Genomic DNA, 24,597 nt, shown 5'->3' on the forward strand with positions numbered 1-24,597 from the left:
TAGGGGCATAGATATTTACAATTGTTAGATCTTCTTGTTGGATAGACCCTTTAAGTATGATATAGTGCCCTTCCTCGTCTCTTATTATAGTCTTTGGTTTAAAATCTAATTTGTCTGGGGCGCCTGGGTGGCTCAGTTGGTTAAGCGACTGCCTTCGGCTCAGGTCATGATCCTGGAGTCCCGGGATCAAGTCCCGCATCGGGCTCCCCGCTCAGTGGGGAGTCTGCTTCTCCCTCTGACCCTCCTCCCTCTAATGCTCTCTGTCTCTCATTCTCTCTCTCTCAAATAAATAAATAAAATCTTAAAAAAAAATTTTAAAAAAAAGTCTAATTTGTCTGATATAAGGATTGCCACCCCAGCTTTCTTATGGTGTCCATTAGCATGGTAAATGGTTTTCCACCCCCTCTCTTCCAATCTGGAGGTGTCTTTGGGTCTAAAATGAGTCTCTTGCAGGCAGCATATACAACAAAAATAAATAAAAGGCATCCAAATTGGCAAAGAAGAAGTCAAACTCTCACTCTTTGCAGATGATATGATACTTTATGTGGAAAACCCAAAAGACTCCACCCCAAAACTGCTAGAACTCGTACAGGAATTCAGTCAAGTGGCAGGATATAAAATCAATGCACAGAAGTCAGTGGCATTCCTATACACCAACAACAAGACAGAAGAAAGAGAAATTAAGAAGTCGATCCCATTTACAATTGCACCCAAAACCATAAGATACCTAGGCATAAATCTAACCAAAGAGGCAAAGGATCTGTACTCAGAAAACTATAAAATACTCATGAAAGAAATTGAGGAAGACACAAAGAAATGGAAAAACGTTCCATGCTCATGGATTGGAAGAACAAATATCGTGAAGATGTCAATGCTACCTAGAGCAATCTACACATTCAGTGCAATCCCCATCAAAATACCATCCACTTTTTTCAAAGAAATGGAACAAATCATCCTAAAATTTGTATGGAACCAGAAAAGACCCCGCACAGCCAGAGGAATGTTGAAAAAGAAAAGCAAAGCCGGTGGCATCACAATTCCGGATTTCCAGCTCTATTACAAAGCTGTCATCATCAAGATAGTATGGTACTGGCACAAAAGCAGACACATAGATCAATGGAACAGAATAGAGAGCCCAGAAATGGACCCTCAGCTCTATGGTCAACCAATCTTCAACAAAGCGGGAAAGAATGTCCAATGGAACAAAGACAGTCTCTTCAACAAATGGTGTTGGGAAAATTGGACAGCCACATCTAGAAGAATGAAACTGGACCATTTCCTTACACCACACATAAAAATAGACTCCAAATGGTTGAAAGACCTCAATGTGAGACAGGAATCCATCAAAATCCTAGAGAAGAACACAGGCAGCAACCTCTTCGACCTCAGCCGCAGCAACTTCTTCCTAGAAACATCACCAAAGGCAAGGGAAGCAAGGGCAAAAATGAACTATTGGGACTTCATCAAGATAAAAAGCTTTTGCAAAGCAAAGGAAACAGTCAACAAAACCAAAAGACAACCGACAGAATGGGAGAAGATATTTGCAAATGACATATCAGATAAAGGGCTAGTATCCAAAATCTATAAAGAACTTATCAAACTCCACACCCACAGAACAAAGAATCCAATCAAGAAATGGGCAGAAGACATGAACAGACATTTTTCCATAGAAGACATCCAAATGGCCAACAGACACATGAAAAAGTGCTCAACATTGCTCGGCATCAGGGAAATCCAAATCAAAACCTCAATGAGATACCACCTCACACCAATCAGAATGGCTAAAATTAACAAGTCAGGAAATGACAGATGTTGGCGGGGATGCGGAGAAAGGGGAACCCTCCTACGCTGTTGGTGGGAATGCAAGCTGGTGCAGCCACTCTGGAAAACAGTATGGAGGTTCCTCAAAAAGTTGAAAATAGAGCCACTGTATGACCCAGCAATTGCACTACTGGGTATTTACCCCAAAGATACAAATGTAGTGATCCGAAGGGGTACGTGCATCCCGATGTTTATAGCAGCAGTGTCCACAATAGCCAAACTATGGAAAGAGCCAAGATGTCCATCAACAGATGAATGGATAAAGAAGATGTGGTATATATATATACAATGGAATATTATGCAGCCATCAAAAAACCCGAAATCTTGCCATTTGCAACGACGTGGATGGAACTAGAGGGTATTATGCTAAGCGAAATAAGTCAGTCAGTGAAAGACATGTATCATATGATCTCAGTGATATGAGGAATTCTTAATCTCAGGAAACAAACTGAGGGTTGCTGGAGTGATGGGGGGTGGGAGGGATGGGGTGACTAGGTGATAGACATTGGGGAGGTTATGTACTATGGTGAGTGCTGTGAATTGTGTAAGACTGTTGAATCACAGACCTGTACCTCTGAAACAAATAATACATTATATGTTAAAGAAAAGAAGAAGATAGTAGGAAGGGAAAAATGAAGGGGGGAGAATTGGAGTGGGAGACGAACCATGAGAGACTATGGACTCTGGGAAACAAACTGAGGGTTCTAGAGGGGAGGGGTTTGGGGGGATGGGTTAGCCTGGTGATGGATATTAAAGAGGGCTCTTATTGAATGGAGCACTGGGTATTATATGCAAACAATGAATCATGGAACACTACATCAAAAACTAATGATGTACATATGATCTCACTGATACGAGGAATTCTTAATCGCAGGAAACAAACTGAGTGTTGTTGGAGTGGGGGTGGGGTGGGAGGGATGGGGTGACTGGGTGATAGACACTGGGGAGGGTATGTGCTCTGGTAAGTGCTGTGAATTGTGCAAGACTGTTGAATCTCAGATCTGTACCTCTGAAACAAATAATGCAATATATGTTAAGAAAAAAAAAAGAAGAAGAAGAAGGTAGCGGGAGGGGAAGAATGAAGCGGGGGAAATCGGAGGGGTGGACGAACCATGAGAGACGATGGACTCTGAAAAACAAACTGAGGGTTCTAGAGGGGAGGGGGGTGGGAGGATGGGTTAGCCTGGTGGTGGGTATTGAGGAGGGCACGTTCTGCATGGAGCACTGGGTGTTATGCACAAACAATGAATCATGGAACACTTCATCTAGAACTAATGATGTAATGTATGGGGATTAACATAAGAATAAAAAGAAAGAAAGAAAGAAAGAAAAGAAAGAGAGAGAGAGAGAGAGAAAGAAAGAAAGAAAAAGAAAGAAGAAAGAAAGAAAGAAAACTAATGATGTAAAAAAAAAACAAAACAAAAACAAAAAAACTAATGATGTAATGTATGGTGATTAACATAACATAAAAAAATTTAAAAAATGATATTTGTCATTTTTACATTTACAAACAACTGCCTCCCCTTTATTTTTGTTTGTTGTACTTTATTGTGGAGGCTGGACTAACTACATTAGAGTGTTTGCTCTTCAACTGTGCCATTAAAGATGGTACCAAGAACAGTAAGTTTACAATAACTGGCCTATTGCCTACTTGTACAAATTGGTACATTGATAACTGAACACAGTTTAATGACCAAAAACCGTGATTTTTTTTTTTTTACCTTCAAGACATCAATTCACAAAACTTTCTGCATATCCTCTACTCTTAGTCTCTTTGTAAAAGGTATTATATTTTATAGTGTTCCTTGAATTTAGAATGGGGAATTGATTATTCTTGAAAGAAATGCATCCAACATAGAGGGTTATCTGTAAGAATACATTTGCCACTATTGAAGGATTACAGCTCATAATTCTACATAGAATTAGCACTAGGAGACCTGGCTTCCAGCAAATAATCATTTCCATCAACAGAAACACATACTACCATGTGTCCTTGAGCAGTTGCTAAAAGCTGTTCCTATATTTGCTATGTGTGTGTATAAATAGAGATAATGATAAATGGCTATATGTGGAATGAGTAGGAGAATGAGTGTATATAAGCACTTCCACAACCCCCCCTTAATGAAAGCATCACTGAACCTAAGAAAATAGGGGGGAAAATACATGACTCATTATGCAATAAGCTCAAATTTTATTTCATACATTGGTTTCCATCATTCATTGATATGCATCTGATTTCTTGGTTTTCCTTTCTTGACTTCCTGGATTGACTACACTAACCATATCAATTGGAGTGTGCTTATTCCATGACTTTTTATAAATACAAATTTTAAATAGGACATGGAAATACAATTTTAAAGGTATCAAGGAATATTTACTGAAAAATAAGCTGTTCCTGTCCTCAGACATCCTCATCTCCTCCTAGGAGGCAACTGCTCTAAGTGATGCCTTGTATTCTACACTTCTGTAAAGGTGAGCTTTGGTAAGAATGGTTTTGTTGTTATTTAGACTTACATGTCTGGCTAGATTCTACAATCTGTAGTAAGACAAAGTTGCTATCCATAAACTACAGGCAAGGTATTAGATAGTCATAATATGATCTTTTAAAATCCTGAGGGTGGACTTTTTAAACTGTCCAGCTGTTGTTTTAATGTATATATAATGTAGTTGTATTAAGAATTGAGTTGCCAGGGCACCTGGGTGGCTCGGTCGTTAAGCGTCTGCCTTCGGCTCAGGTCATGATCCCGGGGTCCTGGGATTGAGTCCCGCATTGGGCTCCAGCCCCGCATTGGGCTCCCTGCTCCGCCAGAAGCCTGCTTCTCCCTCTCCCACTCTCCCTGCTTGTGTTACCTCTCTCACTGTGTCTCTCTCTGTCAAATAAATAAAATCTTAAAAAAAAAAAAAGAATTGAGTTGCCATAATACACATCAAATAGGCACTGTGTTCATCCTTCCAGGTAAATAAACTCCACCTTGAGGTTAATTGCAAATGTTTTAAAGGGATTGTTGCAGTCTCTTTAGTTCTCAGAAGTATACTGGGACAGTGTGAAATTTTTAGTGGAATAAACTGATCTTGCTGATAGCATGAAGCCAGCATGTTTTATTCTTTCTCTTCATTCTATGGTATTTATGGTGATGTTGAGCAAAACTAAATTGTGAACCCTTCCAAACTACCTGCAGGTATAACTTGTCCAGATGCTACTTGTCAAATGACCATTATGGCACCAGAATAACAAATGAAAGCTCCTTAGTTTATGTCTTCTGTGGGGATATTATATGATACCTTGGGGGTAGGGAAAAGGAGACGGAGCAGGGCGGGGAAGAGACGTACCCAGTGTTGTCAGTTATTCAGTGAAATCAATTATCTCATAGGCAATGAGGATATGTCATTTTTCTAATTATATATTGCCTGTGACTGTTCTTCTGGGAATGTGGAATAAAAGGCAAGTGAAACCAGAGATGTACAATGACTGACTGTTAGAAAACTTTAATAATTAATTAGAGAACATCTATGGTACTGCGGGGTCAGGGTGCAAGGAAAATCATCGATCCGTTTAGTACATAACGTAGGTAAAGTTGTTCCCTTTGATGTATTGTAACACTTCAACTGTTGTTGCTCTAGCACAAGAGTTTGGCTCCTAATAAACGGAATAGCCAGTAATATATTGTGCTGCTGCTGTCTTAACGCCTCTGTGTATGAAATTCAGTGAATCACTTTACATTTAATGGGAACATTTGTAAATCAGAGAAAAACTTCCTTCTAGACTTCAGTAGAAATAGAGTTGCTTCCTTAATAAGAATAAGAATGCCTCCCATTTCTCAATGTATTTAGGTGTGTTATTTTTGACGTGAGAGCCTTCTCCCTTTATAAAAACAATTATCTTTTAAAAGGCCAGGGTTTAATTTTTGCCAGTTCGATAGTAGGAAAGCCTGACTTGTTTAAATTTGCAAGTCTCTGATTACTACTATTCACATGTGCTTGTTGGCTGTTGTATTACGTCTTTTGTGAATTGCTTGTTCATTGGGAAATGCCGTCGACCGCTTTGCTTTTAGATTGTCTTTTGAGCCTTATGTAAGGTTTTAAAAGGCAAGTTTTGGTTTCTGTGCTTGGAAACTGCATTCCCAACCAGCGTTTCTTCCTCAGGTCCCGAGTGCTTTCTGATCAGAAACAGTTTGGTAAAGAGCCCTCTCTTACTGTATGGCTGCTATATAAATGCTGTTTTTAATAAGTACCAAAAATGTATTGAAATTTGTCCTTGGATGAGAGTTTATCATTGTTGGCCTTTGGGTGAACTTTGAGCCTGAGCTGTTTCATTCAAGGCAACATGATGTCATTTAACTCACAAATTTCTCTTTTGCTATAAAAAGGATGTTGTTACCCTAAGTAACGAAAAGGACCAATTAATGCTGGCACAACATCATTCACTTCTCAGGTCTCCACTGAAGACTTCAGCATGGTGAAGGTTTTATTGTTTGCGGAGGGTTGGTGGGGTTATGGTAGGGAGTAGGAAACAAGCTGCATTTGGTCTTGAATCTTGCGAAGAATATTTTGCCTCACTGCCCACACAGCCTCCTGTCTGACCCAGCTCGCACTGACTCCTCCAAATGAAAACCTTTGGATCCACCTTCATTTCTTTCTATTAAAAGACTCCCTAAGTCCCTTTCTAGATTTATATGTTCAGCTTATGAACATCTTGTAGGTTTTTCAACAGGAGCTAAAGCAGAGGGTTGTATCTCCCATAGAAAACTAGATACCAGTTGGACTAGCATTTTGCCCTTTATTTGAGAAGCAGATTTCCCTGATTCCAATAGCCTTGAGGTTCATTTCAAGGAGAAGAGCTATTTACCATCCCCTAGAGCTGGGAGTGTGGAGTTCACTGGCAACAGAACCTGTAGTTGATTAGCTATGTCTTCCAAAGCTTCCAGAGCTCCGTGTAAGAGAATTTATTACTGGGAGTTCAAGAAATGCAGGGAAGAGTAGAAGAATAACAGAACAGAACCAAATGGATTTTTCCTTCATTGGCTTCACATTTAAGTGCTGCTCATTGTTCAGTATTATGCTTTGTGTTAGTTTATGTAAAAAGGATGCTTATAACGTGTAAGTGGTTTATCTGTTTATTTTGATATGCATTGTCAAATCTTTTTTTCTTTCATTGCTTTAAAAGCAGATGGTGCTGGGAGCAAATAATTATTCCATTTATTCTTTCATCTTAACAGAATACCTAGATGCTGTGCACTGTGTTGTAAACTCCACAGTTAAAAGAGATCTGGCTTTTTTCTGAATATCTAAACCATGCCCAATATGCTAAGAAAAATAATTACCTGCCCTAATATACTCAATATATTAATGATAAAAACTTATTTTCTAACTGGAAGACTAGATATTTTGCCCCTGAACCTAGGTTACTGAGATCTAGTTATTACTTTTTGGATATTTTAGAAAGAATTTGGTTCCTTGGAATTGAGGATATACTATTCTTGTTTGGGGGAAACATCCTGAAATGTCAAGAGGTTTAAATTTCTCTAGGACTAGTAATAACTCATTTTTGGAACCTTGATTTAATCTTACATATCCTAACCTACAAGTCATAGTCTATATTCATTCTATTAACCAGTGTTAAAAAGAAGACTTTAGAGTGTCTTTAGATGTCTATTAATACAATGTTTATAACTCTTGGGGTGCCTGGGCGGCTCAGTGGGTTAAATGTCTGACTTCAGCTCAGGTCATGACCTCAGGATCCTGGGATGGAGCCCCACATCGGGGCTCTGCTTGGCAGGGAGTTGGCTTCTCCCTCTGCCCCTCCCTCCTATTCGTGCATGCGCGCTCTCTCTCGCTCGCTCTCAAATGAATTTGTTTATTTGAGAGTGAGCGAGAGAGCATGAGCAGAGGGAGTGGCAGGCAGAGGGAGAAGCAGGCTCCCCACTGAGCGGGGAGCCTGATGCGGGGCTCGATCCCAGGACCTTGGGATCATGATCCAAGCTGAAGGCAGACACCTACCTGACTGAGCCACCCAGGTACCCCAAATAAATAAAATCTAAAAAAAAAAAAATACAATGCTTATAACTCTTTAATTTAGCAGTTATTATTTGAGTAGCTTAATACTTTGTAGCTTAGTTTAACAGCATCTAAATTAATACTTTTAACTTTCTCTAACTCAGAAATACCATATTTTATATGGGTAATTTGTAAAAATTCTATACTGATTGATCCTTACATTATAGTACAGAAGACATCTAAAATTTCAAAATTTGCACAGAACTTGTGCAAACCATTTACGTATCTGAGAAGTTATATTATATTGACTTTTTCCACTTTATAATATTGAGAATTTTGTTATGTGGGATTCAGACTTAGGGTCATTATCAAGGTAGCATTTCATCTTTCTGTTCATAGTTTTACTCATATTGTTCTACTGACTTGGAAGTTTTTGGGGTTTAGATTAACAGGACTAATTTGCAAAGGTCGGCACTGAAACAGATTTGCTTTTGTTTGCTTTGCACATAAACACATATTAAAATACATAAATATATACATAGAAACACACATTTGTATACATAGACACACCCATGTATCACTGTAAGACAGCAAAATACACTTCGTGATTTTTTTTAGCATTTATTTACTCACTGGAAGCATGATCTGCTTTCCAGAGAACACAGTATAAACAGTCTGGCTCACAGTTACCTCATAATGATCTGCTCATCCTGCCCTTGCTTGTTGATCTATACTTACCACATGCCTGTGTGTAGAATCAGTACTTTTGAAGTTGTATTCTCTAAAGTAAATTGGCAGTGTAGCCTTTCTAGTTAGATGGATAGGTTTGTTTTAAATTACTGTTCCTAAGGTAGGGAAGGAACATGGCAGAGATTTTTATTACAGAATTCCATATTCTTTTCCTGTCTCAAGTTTATTAATGATCTAAGGATAGTTGATACATGTAAAAGATACTAAACATTTTTCTTTATATAGAAAGGTGTCTATGTTGGTCCATTAAACTCAGGCTTATGAGACATGGAACTTAATTTTTTTCTATAAACAAATTCTCTTCTGTAATTCTCTTTTGTGCCTTCTTTCTAACAAGTGTGGAAAAATTAATCTCAATCAGTGATACCTCCTCCAAATTGCTTCTAAATTCTAGAGGACTTTCAGAGTGCAAAGATAAGAGATGGGAGAGTTGGAGACATTTTATCCTTATTGTCACCACTGGGATGTCCCATTTCCCTACCTGATCACTGGTTACTGGTTCCGCTAGGTCTCTGCAGCATCCATCCTTGTTTCTACTTCAAAGCCTTTTCAAAGCCTGTCTGTTCTCTGGATCTCGTCCATGTTCCTCTTGTACACATATGAAATACTATTCTCAGCTAATCCACAGGAAACTTGGAGAGGTTATCACAGACTTGACTGTGTAAACACACTGTGTGCACACCTCTTCTTCTCTTGAGCCTTGTGGGATCTCTTGCTACTTCCTTGAGCTCTACCCAAGAATGAAGATAGGATTTTTCACAGATGTTTTATCCCTAAACCTCCTGGGATTCAGTCATTTTTCCCCCTTCCTTAAGGACCCTCTTTTTACCCCTTTCTGCTGATGGCACTCTTGCTTTAATCTCAATCCTTCCTAATAATTGGCTGGTTAGAGAGTATGGAAGCCTTGCTCTTAATTATCATACTTTCAGGGTTTTTTTCTTATGCTAGGGTCAAGGTTTTGAATTCTTTTTTCATTGTGACTTGGTATGTCATTGCTTCCTTAACATAGTGAATGTGGAATGTACTTCCCACCTGGATTGGGGAAAATTTTTAAACACAAAGTAAGGGGGAGGGAAGGATATTTATTTGATGTTGAAAATGTTATCCCATCCGACTTGTATTTTATATTGTGAATCTTCTGGATGCTTCAAAGCTATTGGAAAACTATTTTTTAGTGAACATAAGGTGTGGAACTCTTAAAATCTCTACTTAGGAACTCAGGATTCAGATTTAATGTTTCATAGGTATGTATTTGGTATTTTTATCACTTTCTTTGGAAAGTAGGGGGACGGTTGGGAGGAGGGGAATTTTTTTTCTTTTTCTTCTTCTTTTTTGAACTTTTTACTATGGGAAATGCCAAACATACACAAAATTAGAAAACAATAGTATAATAACTCTCCATGTACCTATCATCCAGCTTCAACAACGATCAACTCATGACTAATCTTGTTTCATCTACAATCCTACTCCTTACCCCTTCCCTGACACTGTATTCTTTTTAAGTTTATGCCATTTTAATGATGGATAAATAAATGTCCAACTATTCTGGTCTCCTCGCTTAGTCCAGAATCCAAAATTCCATTCACTTAATACCTAATAGAGTGCTCATGCTGTGACAGTCCCAGCCTGGGGTCAGCATATATAGAATGCAACATAAACTCTTCGAAAAGTTCTCATTAAATGGTAGTTAGTTATACAAGGATGTAATTTCTCACTTCTCTTTACAACTTTCTAATATCTTTTCATCACATTACCCTAGCTTTATTGGGGGAAAAAAGCCCTAAGCCATCTGCTGGTCCTCCCTCCCACCCCCTTTGTTTTACTGAACTCATCTTCCACTTTCAACCTGCCTCACCACACCCAACTATGTCAGCCTCCTAATAATTACCAAAACATTTTCTTTTTGCTCCCACTTCAAAATCTTTGTACTTGAGATTCTCTTTGTAACGCTTTCCCCTCACATACCTGCATAGCCTATTCATTCACCTCTTTAAAATCTTCTCTACCCTCAATTCCTTTCCAAAGTATGTCCTAACCTTTAGATATTTGTCCTTAGTCACTTTCTTGACTACTATTTATGGAGGTTTTGAAGGATCCACTTGTTCTGTTTTGTCTTAAGAACTTAATACAGGGGCATCTCGGTGGCTCAATCAAGCATCCGATTCTTGATTTCAGCTCAGGTCATGATCTCAGGGTTGTGAGATTGAGCCCCACGTTGGGCTCAATGCTCAGTGGGTGTCTGCTTGAGATTCTCTCCTCCCTCTGCCCCTTTCCCCTGCTCTCTCTCTCTAAAAGAAATAAATAAATCTTTTAAAAAAAGAATTCAATATAAAATTTATTTATTGAAAAGATAACAAATGGCTTAGGAACAACTCAGCCTTCTGCAAAATTAATTTACTTAACAGTTTGGCAATATACACCAAAATTATTCCCAAGAGGATGCTTAAATATTAATGAGATAATTATTATGATACTCTTCATGATAATCATTCAGAATCATAAGAAACTACATGTTTTCCTTCGGTGATCACTGGTGTTTTGTGCCAAATGCCAGCATGCCTGTCAAAGTAGAACTATGATTTTGAAAAAATAGTGGCTAATCATTTTCACCACTGCAAATCTTAACACTTTAATACTGTTTACCCCCTTCTGAATGGTAATTGATGGCTTAGGTACCACTTCTCCACCAGCAAGTTAAGTTAGGTTTTTTTGAGCATGCATCCTTTAAAATCTTGCTCTAGGTTCTTCGCCTCTGTCTACTTGATTTGAATCTGTTTCACTCAGATTTAGTTCTTCGGAATACCTTGTCTGGCAATATTCTCCGTCACTGCTCGGGAAGGAACTATACACCTATATAACTCCTAATCAGCATTAAGAGATTTAAATATGTTCATATCCTTTTATTTCATTTTTGGGAATGTAGCCTAACAAATGTAGCACATGTAGATGCATACACACAAATCTCTGGGTGATGGAAATTATGAGGTAATTTTCTGTTTCTCATTCTTTTGTATTCTTTTTTTAATACTCACATACTTCCTCCCTTTTTTGCCTTTTTTTTTCTACTTCCCCCAGTACTTCACTGCTTTATTTCTCTTGGTATTAAAATCACAGATAGAGGCAGAGAGTATATGAGAAATCATTGTGTCTTCTGCCCAGTGTTGCTGTGAACTTAAAAGTATTCCAAATATTTGGGGTGCCTGGGTGGCTCAGTCAGTTAAGCGTCTGCCTTTGGCTCAGATCATGATCCCAGGGTCCTGGGATCGAGCCCCGTGTCAGGCTCTGTGCTCAGTGGGGAGTCTGCTTCTCCCTCTCCCTCTGTGTTCTCTCTCTTGCTCTCTCTCAAATAAAGTCTTAAAAAAAAAGTATTCCAAAAAATAAAGTCTATTTTATAATAAAAATAAGCAAATAAATACTATGGGACTTTAAAAAGAAGAGGCTAAGTTTTTATTGGGATAATATTTGGTTTATAGTAGGAACTCAATAGATGTTTGTTCAATAATTTTATTGCTTTGACTAAGCAAAGGTTCTTCCTTGTATAAGAAAATAGGCTCTTGTATTTTTTTTCTTTGTATTTTAAGACTATATTCTACCGCTTAAGAATTGGGGAAACTACTGAAGTATCCAAGAAAATGAAATATTTCTTTGGATAAATGAAATATTTCAGAAACTAGAAGTGTTTTACGTTAAAAATGCATATTTATGCCTTTTAATTGATATGAAACTATTAAATAGACTCTCAAAGAATCTTGACGTTTGTTTTAATAAAAATTCCTCCCCAAATTATAGGAACTGCGTCAAATTAATTTCTTTGTTAATTGGAGATGATTGAAATGTCCTGAATCCCGAGCATGTGTCATGGAATTGTCACTGCTCCTTACTGTACTCGTACTGCTAAGGTGCAGCTGGTTGTTTATTTCTTTTACGCTGATATCTGTCATGACGAAATTCCTGTAGATACTTTTTAAAGTGTACTCTTAATTGGAGATCTTTCTTACTCCTAAGAAATTCAGCCTTTCGGGGTGCCTGGGTGGCTCAGTCGTTGAGCGTCTGCCTTTGGCTCAGGTCATGATCTCAGGGTCCTGGGATCAAGCCCCGCATCGGGCTCTCTGCTCGGTGGGGAGCTTGCTTCTCCCACTTCCCCTTCCTTGTGCTCCCTCTACCACTGTGTCTCTCTCTGTCAAATAAATAAAATCTTTAAAACAAACAAACAAACAAATTCAGCCTTTCTTGTTCATTAATTATTTGAATCGCCTTTGTGCATTAAACATCATATTTTATGTTAAAATTCAACACAGTGTCCAGGATGGTTGCAACCATGTGAATTTTTCCACGGCATGGGTTAAAGTTGTTTAAATATGTTTTCTTTCTCCTACAGTGGCTCCCCCTGGAAGTCCGGGGCCCATTACTCGGCATGGGTCCTATGACAGTTTAGCTTCTGACCACAGTGGACAGGAAGATGAAGAATGGCTTTCTCAGGTAAAACTCTAAAATGATTGGCCTATTAAAGTAAAAGAAAACAGAAATCCATTGTCTGTGTTTATTCTTCAATTCTAAAAACCTAAAAATTATTTTCCTTAGAAGAAAATGGGCAGAATTGGGAACTCTTTGTGGGATCACCAAGAATTAATCAGTTGTCTTGCCATACGAAGAATTTCTTATAAATACTGCTGCAAGGATACATATACGTATATTTTATATGTATTGTACATGTGTGTGTGTGTGTGTGTGTACATTAGCTTTCATACAGAAGGCATAAAATATGCATAGCTTTCAAACAATCCATGTATATCCCTTAGAACCTTTGGGTTCTAGATGGACTGTTTGGATTAAAATGAGAATTGGCCTTGTTGAAACCGTGAAGCCTTTCAACAATGTGTGGGCTATGTTTTGTGGAGCCAACATTTTCTGAAGATTGGGCCCATATTCGGATTAGAAGAGGTCAGCCTTCTGCTCTGCACACGTCCTGATTGTGCCCAGCTGGGTTCCTTTCCTCGGCTCCCGTCCTGCTGCCTCCAGTGGTCTCTCAGCCAGGCCTGTGACAGCTCCAGCTGACCCTTCCTCCCCTTGCCAGGTGAGGCTGTCTTCATCGCAAGGGCTTTGAAATAAAAGATACTTGGGCACATTTCAAAATGATGAGATTACGAATGACTTCATTACAAATGCTGTTATGTCTGCCTCAAGTCTGACATCACTTGGTGAAGTTAATGACCTGTCTCAGATTACCAATCCAAGCGGCTTTCATCAGACAGGTGCCTCCGTGGAGGTTCGTGCAGTTTCCCTGCTTTCTCGGGGAGGGTAGCCTGACAAACTAAAGGGAATCTGGAAGCCGGAGCGTCAAATTATGTGTAGGTGACATGCGTTTCATTACACCTGAAGCACTCACGGGAAGCTCCTTGAAGGAGGGTCAATGCTTCGATTCCTGGTCTGTGGAGGTGCCTCCTTTCTTGAGGATACCATGTAAAGTAAAGAAAAAAAAAATGCTGGCAAAGAAACCACTGTCCTTCACTTCAACTTTTCAGTTACAAGAAGGGGTAATGTGTGCTGTCAGTGTGGAAGTATAGACAATATGTTTGTACCGTACACACTAGGAGCGTGAATAGGAACATCTGGTCATTGCCTCAGTGAAACTCTATAGGCATCTGTTTACCTCTCGGCTCTGTGACACGGATGGTTCTGAGCTTAAAATACACAGAATGCTCTATCCGTGGCCTAATTTACATTGCAGGATGCAACTACTTGAATCAGAAATCGCTGTCCTAAATCTGAGTATTTTTTGCCCTGTGATTAGTGGGAGTGCGAATGTTGTTCCAAGACCATGATGCTCTTGCCCTTTAGGACTTGCCAAACACAGAGCTGCACTCTGTGAACCTTTTCAGTTGTGTTTCGTTAAGAATTGATCACCGCAATCAGAGAAATGTGATTAAATATGAAAGAACTCAGGGCAAAACTAAGGCACATGGGAAGTCAGTTCCATTAAGTGTATATACAGACGTGGAGGTAGCAGTTAAAGACTTCGAGAGGTGGTCTTTCACCAAACGTTTGCATATTTAGTCTCTTCATCAAGTTGCTCATGTATAAAATCATATGATATGTTTATCTTCAGGTTTCATTCTGTATCCTCTACTCTCTGCTCTGTCTTTAAAGTCTTTAATATTGGCACCATTCCCTATCCCCTCTATAGAGCATGAAATTCATAAACCTTTTAGTATTACTGTTTTGCAGCACTTAAAATACCTGTGTCAATGTTCATGGTAGTGGAGGAAACGTTCTAATTAAATAATGGTGTTTTGAAGACAAATCTAGCCTGAGAGAAAGTATATAATACTCTCTTCATTTAAAAGTTGACTTGGGGGGATTTTGAGGGTAGCATAGTAAATATTTACTGGAAAAAACTGGCTTTGGGTGTTGAAAATTATTTCAGACCTTTTCTTTTCCTTGGATAGTTTAAGAACAACTTCAAGTTTGTCATGAGCTTGATCCTCAGTGAAGGAATTACTTTAATCTGTGGATTGATAGGTGTAGTATTCAATGCATGCCCACAAAGTGGTAAGTACTGTCTAGAATGAAAAAACGTAGTTCCTAGGGAGTTGATGCTAGTTATATGAGGCAGGCAACTGGTCCTTTTACTCTTTGACTTTCGTGTTGTATATGTGTGAACTGTGTGTATGTGTGTGCATGTGCATGCTCACACCCATATAAATACACACACACAATAAATTTTTTGTTTATTTTGGTAAAAATCAGTGGAGGGATGTAGAGAATGTGTATATAGGCTGTGACTATCATTGCCTTTTGATTGTGGATGCCCCGTACCTCTCCTGCTTGGTTAAGATGGGCTTGGAGGGTGTTCAGAGACAGGATGGGGGGGATCACGAAAGGCTCTTCAAAGGAGGTCATAAGACATTTAAATCATGATTCGTAATCTGTTCCAGGTAGAAATTGTAACACACACTGGACCCCACAGACGTCTGTGGATGGGTCCCCAGTTCCAGTTCAAAACCATCCATCCCTCAGGCCAAACCACAGTCATATCATCCAGTTCATCTGTGTTGCAGTCTCACGGTCCAAGTGATACTCCACAGCCCCTTTTGGATTTTGATACAGATGATCTTGATCTCAACAGTCTCAGGTAAGAAATAAGAACTAGGGAGTGATTTGACTAGATTAATATATGCATTTTTAATGACCATCTTAGCTAATATTGACATTTTCCCTTTTGGCACAGTTTTATGGTGCAAAATACATCCACTGTAGCTTGTGATTCATTATTACTGCTGGGGGTCTTATGTGGGATCTCCTTACATTCAATAAATATTTGTGTTTCAGATTGTATTTCCCCAAATCTAATATTCAGTGCATTTTTTTTTAAAAATCTCATTTTATGCTGCTTTCCTCATATTTATAACTGCTTAAAGTCTGAGGGTGCCCTCCTTTCCTGATCTTACTGACACTTCATCTTTCAACTAACCTTCGTCTAGATCCTGCTTATTCCTTCTTTTAGGCTTTAAAAAGTTTTTGGATGAGAAAGAATTGATATAAATTCACTTACAGTTTATCATATATATATAATCATCATATATATTCTCTGACCCTCACTTGTAAGAATCATAGTACAAGGTTTACAGAATATGCTTTTTATTATTAAAGATTTTTTTCTAATGCAGCTGAGAACTTTTTGACTTTTGTAGTCTCCGGTTTGCTTACCAGTTTAATTTGTTACATCCAGCCCTGACACATTCTGGTATAACAATGAAAGGCTCAGTCTAATGCAGTGTAATCTCCCTTTTTTTTTTTTTTTTTAAAGATTTTATTTATTTGACAGAGAGAGAGACAGTGAGAGAGGGAACACGAGCAGGGGCAGAGGCAGAGGGAGAAGCAGGCTTCCTGCCGAGCAGGGAGCCTGACGTGGGGCTCGATCCCAGGACCCTGGGACCATGACCTGAGCTGAAGGCAGATGCTTAACGACTGAGCCACCCAGGCGCCCCTGTAATCTCCCTTTCTTTGTCTTCTCTTATAAAAAATTCTGTAATGTATCTTACTTGAATCTAAAATAGACCTTTTTCTTACATCTCTTTAAAAATTATGGAAAAATGTGTCCCAATTATATATTGGAAATATATTTTTATATATCTTTTTGTCAGTATCTGTTTGTCTAACAATGCAAAAGCTGTTGCAGAGGTAGATTAGGCCTAGATGTTTCTTCCTTAAGAGTAATTCATGGGGTGCCTGGCTGGCTCAGTTGGTAGAGCATGGGACTCCTGATCTTGGGGTCGTGAGTTCAACTGCACAGTGGGTGTAGAGCTTGCTTTAAAAATAAAAGAGTAATTCATGTAATGGAAGATATCTCCTATAATACCTTTTTCAGTGTCTTAATTTTTTGTTTGTTTGCTTTGTACTTTATTTCTTCCATACATTTTTGCTTTTTTTTTTTTTTTTTTAAACATAGCATGTCTTCCAGGTTTTCAGAAGTGGAACTTTCCCTCCAAGATGTCAGGCAATAGTGACAATACTGAGTACTAGACCAGTTTTCACTGGTACCAACTGTAAAATGTAATCTGGTGTCGATAGTCCATTTTCAGGAAGTTGTCAGTCCTCAACTTAATGATTCAGCATGTAGTCATTCATGTTTATAAGTCATTTGGGTACTCAGATGTTAATAATAAGGCATTTAAAATAGACAACCCATAAAACTATGTTTATTCTCTTGATTGAACTATTCACAAGATCCTTTTTTTCTTTTTTTCCTCTGATGACTGTCACCTGGTACTATAATAAGCCCTTGTCCCTCTTCTTTGGAGGATAGCTCTAGTCTCCTATATATGCCGCTCTGTTCCTTTGCTTTGTGACCTCCAGCTTGCTTAATGACTCTTTACTTCAGACATAGCCCTTCATCTAAGAGCTCTCTAACTTGCTTCTTCAGACAGCTATTGTCCTAAATTCATTCTAGAATGTTCCTCAGGGGCTTTCCTTTTTCTTATGCTAAAGCATTCCCAGTATTTGTCATTTAAATGATTTTAAACTGTATATATTTGATTAGAATATTGTCCTTTTTTGTTTTTTATTTTTTAAATAGGCTCCACACCCAGCATGGGGCCTGAACTCACGACCCCAAGATCAAGACCTGGGCTGAGACCAAGAGTCAGATGCTTACTGAATGAGCCACCCAGGCGCCCCAAATATTGTCCTGTTTATTGGATACAGCTAAACTTTAGATACCTTTATTGGGGGTCACAGGCTTATACATTTGTTTTGATTATCTTGTAATTTATATTTAAAAATCTGAGCATATAGGCCCTTGGTTAAAACCTTAACTTCCATTAGAACACGGTTTTGATGGGAAATTCAGATTTGACTTACATCATTTGAATTATAGTGGCCTCTTTAGTACCATTTCCTGCCCAGCATCCAATTAGAAATCCAGCTATTTGTATTCTCTTCATTCCTGTTTTCCTATTGCTCTGAGTGCTTCACCTCTATTTCGTCTACATTTCTTTAGGCTTATGTACAATGGTACTATGGCTGTTAGCCTTACTTTCTCCTTCAAACTGTAAAAAAAAAAACTTTATTTATATGTTTTTGATTCAGCTGACCCTTTACACCTGGTACTCTGTCCTGTACTGCATAAGATATCACGAAGAATGATGTGGTGCTGTGATATTCTGCCTCCCTATATCCTAACCTAAGTGGGGAGCAGGCAGGTATAGAGTTGACTGTCATGTCCATAAGGGAATCAGGGATGGCCTAAACTCATGGCAGCTCCTTACTTGGAGCAGGGATTTAAACTGTAAAAAAGGTCAATGAAATATTTATTTTTAGATCTGAGAAAGAGATCATGTAAAAGAAGCTAAGATACAAAGTCTAGTTTTCTACTCAAGATTAGCTCCTTTTACTTTATTATTTTATTTTTTCATCTAGTTATTTAACACATCCATCAGCTCACATATTTAGTATATATGTGTTGTGATTATTTTAGTGAGGCTCTTTCATTGAATTTCAGTTATGTAATACAGTGTCATCAACCATAGTCATTGTGTTATTCATTTGATCCTCAGACCTTATTCATGTTATTTTTTTTTCAGTGATCCATAATTCACCTAACATAAAATTCACTGTATAATTCAGCAGTTTTTAGTATATTCACTATGTTGGGCAGTATCCCCCCTATCCAATTCCAGAACATTTCCATCACCTCTACCAGTTTGTTTTTATTTTTGTCATTTTTATTATGGAAAAATTTCAAACATATATAAACATATTTAAAGTTAAAGAAAATAATAGGATAAGCCCCCGTGTGTCTGTTGCCAGCTTCAGCACATCCATTCATGGCCAGCCTTGTTTCACCTCACCCGCAACTCTGGATTATTCAGAAACCCTGATATAGATTGAATTAATAACAGGAAATTTATTAGTTCACTTAAGTTGTTTAGACCGGGAGGGGGCTTTACTTTGGATGAACTGACCATATCTAACTGTCTAGCTTCTTCTTTCTGTTAAGAACCAGAAAACATCTTCTCCAGACATTTCAAATAAACAGCTCCTCTTTTCTCACTGGCCCAAATTTGCTTAGGCCTACCCATCCTGGAGCTAATTAATCTCTGCCATGAGCTGATGGGATTACCATGACTGGTATAGCAAAATCAGCTGGGGTAGAACAAAGATTAGGTGGTATGTGATGTCTGTGATGTCCGCAATAGCAGCGACAAGAGTCTTTGTTCTCAGTACTTTAGGCTTCCAGCGCTGGATCAAATGCATTGTCCTTCACCTGCCTCCTGGTTCTTTTTTTTCACACAACAAATACACAAACATTTAAACCATGCTTTCAGGAACTACTCTTTTTCTGCAGTCTATTCTTGGCATTTCAGGCTTCTATAATCTGTCCCATGGCGTTCATCAACCTCTTCTCACCCACCAGGATCCACTGGGAACTCTAAGCTTCAGCCAAATCATGCTCCTCAAGCTGCCCTGCATTTGTCAGGCTTAGTTACCAATCCAAGGGTCTGCTTGTTTCATTCTATGCTTAAGGAACACTTCTTGCTCCTCTGCATATATACATATCCTATTACTGCATACATATCCAATTCCTATTCCACCTCCATAAGATCTTCCCAGTCTGCTGTGGACCATGTATTCATTACCCCGTTTTCTCATTCTGAGCTTTAATTGCCTGTTTCATTCATTTTCACACTTTTCTTTTGCATCAGTCATGAATGTCCATGTGCTAGACCACATATCCACACATAGACCTTCTAGTTTATGTTTTGTTTCTGCCTGTCCCTAGAATAATACTGACACATGTTTAATATTCAGCAAATACTCATTGAATGAAAGACCAAAAATGCATGCTTATATTGCTATAACAGGTCTTTTTTTCCTCTAAGTTGTATGGGGGTCTCAGATTTTCTAGTCATACAGATTTTTTTATGTTAATAGTATTTATCTAATACAGCTGGAGAGAGACTCTTGGCACTTATAGATTTATCATTCCTAAGCAACTTGAAATTATATGTAGTAAATTGCAGTTTTGCTGAGACTCTAATTGATTCTTACATGCTAATTGGTAATTTTATGGAGGTAACTCAGTTAGATAATAGTGATCCTAGCTAAACCTGTGGCCCCCACATTCCAACACAGCTTTGTTTTCCTATGCTTCTTGTCATATATAAAGTAACTTTCATTCAGGATATAAGGGAGTTCCTCAAGATTTTGTATCTAGTATATGCTGCCTTTTATGGCAGGTTTTACTAGCTATGGTGCTATTCATCAATTTGAAGAGTGTCAAAACTCTTCAGATCTGTCCCTTGGAAATGTCAAAGGTTTTGGTATAAAGTATTTTGTTTCCTTTCCCGTTCTACTAAATTTATCCCTTTCAATTAATGTCAATTTTTCAACCCCTTACTTAAAATCTATTGAGTAATTTACAAAGAGGAGAAGAAGTCTGGAGTGTAGGGAATGTTTGCAGTGCGTTAGCTTTGTGCAGGAATTAGGGACCGCAGTTCCCCTCTTTGTCTTATTTTAGAATGAATGGTTCTTTAATGGATTGGCCTAATCCAGCATTCCTGATTTAAGGTCTGTTGTAGCACGCGACCGTTTTGATGCTGGTAACATATGTGAATTAAATTAAATTGCCTTGCAGGATCCAGCCGGTCCGCTCTGACCCAGTCAGCATGCCAGGGTCATCCCGTCCAGTTTCTGATCGAAGGGGAATTTCCACCGTGATTGATGCTGCCTCAGGTAGAAAACCACCTCCAAAATGTGTGCTGGATAGTTCTGTACATTTTCAATTTCTTTTCCTGCGCAATGGAGAGAATGATATTTTTTGCCTTCCTCTTTTTGTTTGTTTGTTTGTTTGTTTTGGGATGTGCGTGCATGCTGTGCATGCATACGTGTATGTGTTTGTTAAAACAGTACCGTGCCTACATTTGTTGCTAAACAATGCCATGCATTTAAATATTGTTAAGGTTGTGAATGATGCGATGGGGTTGGCACTTGATTAAATGTAATGAACACAGTATTGAAGGCTACAGGGTTGATGACTGTTTTGCCTTTGATCTCTCAAATGTGGAGAAGCAACCTTGACAGAGAACGTAAATACAATATATGGATTCAATTTACTCAACCTGTTGAGTATCAAAATGCCTGATCTGTGGAAGTAGAGTCCAAATGCTGTAGCTTAAGTGGTTTTATTATTGAAAGCATAAAGTTTAGAAATTCATTAACTTAACTTTAGTCTATCTATCACAGTTATTAACCTCCTCTCCTTGGAACCAAGCCATGAATATGTATCATTAGTACCTGGGAGTAGATCTTTGCCTCTGTAGGTGATAGTTGCTACATTAGTATTGTCAAACTGTTTTCTGCCGCATCTGCCAAATCATAGACCTGTTTATAGTAATACATTTTTCATCTCTACATGTATTGATAAAATAAGGACAGTGATGCTTTCTGTTATGGTGTAGCTGCAGAGCATCTGAAGAGAGCATACAGCAGGGTTTCATCAAGAAAAAGTCTCTTATAAGTAGAATTATTAAATACTTGGCATTAGTCAAACAGTTGAGTCAGAGAGGATTTTAATCTATAGCAATTTCAAAATCCCCAGAGACCGCTGATTTGATTGAGGCTTAAACTGTGAAAGAAAATGGAAACAAACACAAAACTGATTTGTGAAGGTCACTTTTGAAAGACCAAAGCTCTGTTTCTGATTCTGTGTCTGGATGTGTTTTGAAGTTTGAAAGCTAAACGGTTTTGTACGTTTTCTTAGCTTTCTGATTTTTTTATCAGTGGATTGTACCTGGTGTCTGATTTACCTGTCCACATCGAGGGCTGTGCCTTCATTTTTAATGTAGACTCTTACTTTAGAAAGCTCATACTTGTCCCTCTGCTTTCTCTTGGCAACCATGGTTCGTCCCCTGGAAACAAGCACAGAAATGTGTGAAGCCTTTATCCTTGCTTCCCTGCATTGAAAGAAATATTGAGATGGGAGACTTAAACAATACATCTTTTTGATAGTTTCAATCTGAGAATGCTAACAGATCCTGCTCATCTGGAATTACCATTTAACCATCGTGAATCCTGGAAGCGATGTATTGTAACCTAAAGTATTTGATTCAAGATTACAGTAGTAGCCTTTGTTGGGGTTTTTTTTAACATTCTTAAACTGCCATATTATGAATGTCTTAGAGTCAAGTGACGCCCAGTCAAGTGAAACACATGTCCCTAAAGCAGTTATTGCTGTTATTAGAAGTTGCCATATTCAGCTCTCTGCTCTGAGGTAATACTCCATATTTATCATGTAGCACTATCTCAGTTTTAGCTCTTTGTGAAGTTACATCTCATGCCACAGAGAGGAGTTTCATTGAGCTATTGGCAACTGTCATTTGACTTAAATCTGCTGGGAGAAGAGTTTTTAAATTGATGCTTGAAAAAGGAACTAGATCTTTGCCCTTGATTGACCTACATTTGCATCAGAGACACATTGTAGGAGATCCTAGGATATCGTTCTACAGCTGTGAGCCTCTGCCCGAAAGTACTAATCTTTTGAGTAGAGAAAGGACTTCTTGGTGACTAAGCTGTTGTTATTTTTCTAAGCCTATTTTCATTCCAGAAAGCCATAGTTCCTTTGAGACAGAATAATGAAATGTGTGTGCTGCTCTCTCTAACTTTGAGCTAAAGAAACCCTATAGATGAGGAATTGGACTGTTACGAATAATTCTCTACTTCTCCAATGGTTTGGATCCCTTTTGTTCAACGCATTTTTTTAAGTGAGTGAATAATGTTTTGTTGGGGAAACTTAATCTACTTTATCTGATAGGACCACTGTTGTAACAGACTTTTCTATTGCTATTTAGGAATATCAGAAACTAAATGGTTTGGGTTCCTTATAAAAAGAAGTTAATAATGGGAAAATTCTGCTTTAGATTCTTCAATTAAGAGGAGTCTAATAAATCTGTACAAGTGCTCGTGACCCAGGAAGTGCTTCTCTGATTATGACCCATGCATTGGAGTCAGCTGCATATGGCGAAGATGCTTTTCTGGCGTTTTGATTGCTTTTGCTTCGAGATACGACTACTATGGCCCCTCCTCTTATTGGGCTTCATTGCTTTGTCTTACCTTCACGCAATACAACTCAGTGTATTGCCTTTTTAATTGTTCCTGTGGCACAGTTTATAACCGTCCTTCTGTTCCAGTGACAGCTCTTGTCCTGTCTAAACTAGTGATGGTATCATTACTTTTCATGTGATTACTTTTCAGAGGCATAGAATTTAGAAATTTAATGTGATGTGAGTAAATTGTTTGACAGTTTAACAGTGTTCAAAATGAAAATATTTTATTTATACCTTGGGCCAGCCTGTTATATTTTAGATATCTATATATTTAGCTGGCAGTGTTATTCTATTGAAGCTAAAAGAGATCAGCAGAGCCTTGTACCACTTTTGCTAAGAAATTTTGTTATTATAATTTCTTGATCATCTAGTATATCTGTTCTTCACTCCTTCACATAGAAGAACATTTACTTAAATATGTATGTTTTTACTTATTGACTTCAGTGATTTAGGCATGACATAAATCCTATGCCTTTAGATACCTATGAACCAACGTCTTACTGTCTCTTTATAAATATGTGTATTTAGACTGGCAGATCTATAACTGCTTTCTAAGTGGATGTCATTCCCATAACATCTGACCTTTGGTGATTCAAAAGGGTACTATCCTACCTAAAATTTTGAGTTTAGATAATTATGAGATGTTCCCTTCTTGACTAAGAAGAAGACCATTCTGGAAAGATACTTTATAGGACTTTACCCTTATACACAGGCTACCCAGAACAAAGGAGATTTGAAGGAACCATTCCATTTTTCATTAACATCAGTGTCTCTGAATCATAGATAACATTTCTAGACAAAATACTTTTTTTCTCTGTACATTCCTTTTGGTTAGGTATCTAAGAATTTCTTCCCATTGTTTGTTCTTTAACATGTGTCCTTTTGATAAATGTGTCGGACCTTTGAAGAGAAAGTAGAAAGATAGCTGTCCATGCTCCATTCAAACTTTGTTTCCCACCTTGGTGACTGATCCTCTTGTTCCCAGACTTGTGAGCTGTACCTGTTGGGTAACTTAATAACAACTCTAAGGTCGCTTTTGAGTCATCCAGACAGAAAGCCTAGAAAGATCTAGTTCATCCTAAGTTTGTTTCTCCTGGTTTGTGGTTTTACTATGGAAATTGATGTTTACCAAGAAAGAACTCAAAGCAACTGAGATTGAAAGACAGACTTATGCCTGACTCATGCAGAGAGCAGACATCTTTGTCAAACTCTACTAGAGTAAACATTGTAACATTGAAAGTGTTATTGGAAGTGGTGGGGGCAGCATTTATGTACATTCCTATGGAAGATGATAGTAGGAGAAGGAAAATTGTGACAGTTATGTAAAATGAGTTCTTATCCTTTAGAGCAGGCTTTGATAAATCAGGAATTAGTGTTACAATAAACATTTCTATAAATAGGGACAGAATTCCAGACCTGGTATTTATTG

At 38.2% G+C, this 24,597-nt stretch overlaps 1 protein-coding gene across 9 annotated transcripts in view; it reads left to right on the forward strand.

Annotated features, from left to right (window-relative positions):
• Nucleotides 1–24,597, forward strand: part of BCAS3 (BCAS3 microtubule associated cell migration factor) — a 599,947-nt gene that overhangs the window by 315,836 nt on the left and 259,514 nt on the right. For all 9 annotated transcript variants that reach the window (XM_054510917.2, XM_054510920.2, XM_054510919.2 and 6 more), the window contains 3 exons: nucleotides 12,944–13,044; nucleotides 15,501–15,697; nucleotides 20,702–20,799. In XM_054510917.2, the coding sequence (XP_054366892.1) occupies nucleotides 12,944–13,044; nucleotides 15,501–15,697; nucleotides 20,702–20,799 (396 nt within the window). The remainder of the gene's footprint in view (nucleotides 1–12,943; nucleotides 13,045–15,500; nucleotides 15,698–20,701; nucleotides 20,800–24,597) is intronic.

The sequence above is a fragment of the Mirounga angustirostris genome, unplaced genomic scaffold, assembly GCF_029215605.1.
Source record: "Mirounga angustirostris isolate CCGP_5_RB_7025 unplaced genomic scaffold, mMirAng1.0.hap1 SCAF_17, whole genome shotgun sequence".
NCBI classification, from domain to species: Eukaryota; Metazoa; Chordata; class Mammalia; order Carnivora; family Phocidae; genus Mirounga; species Mirounga angustirostris.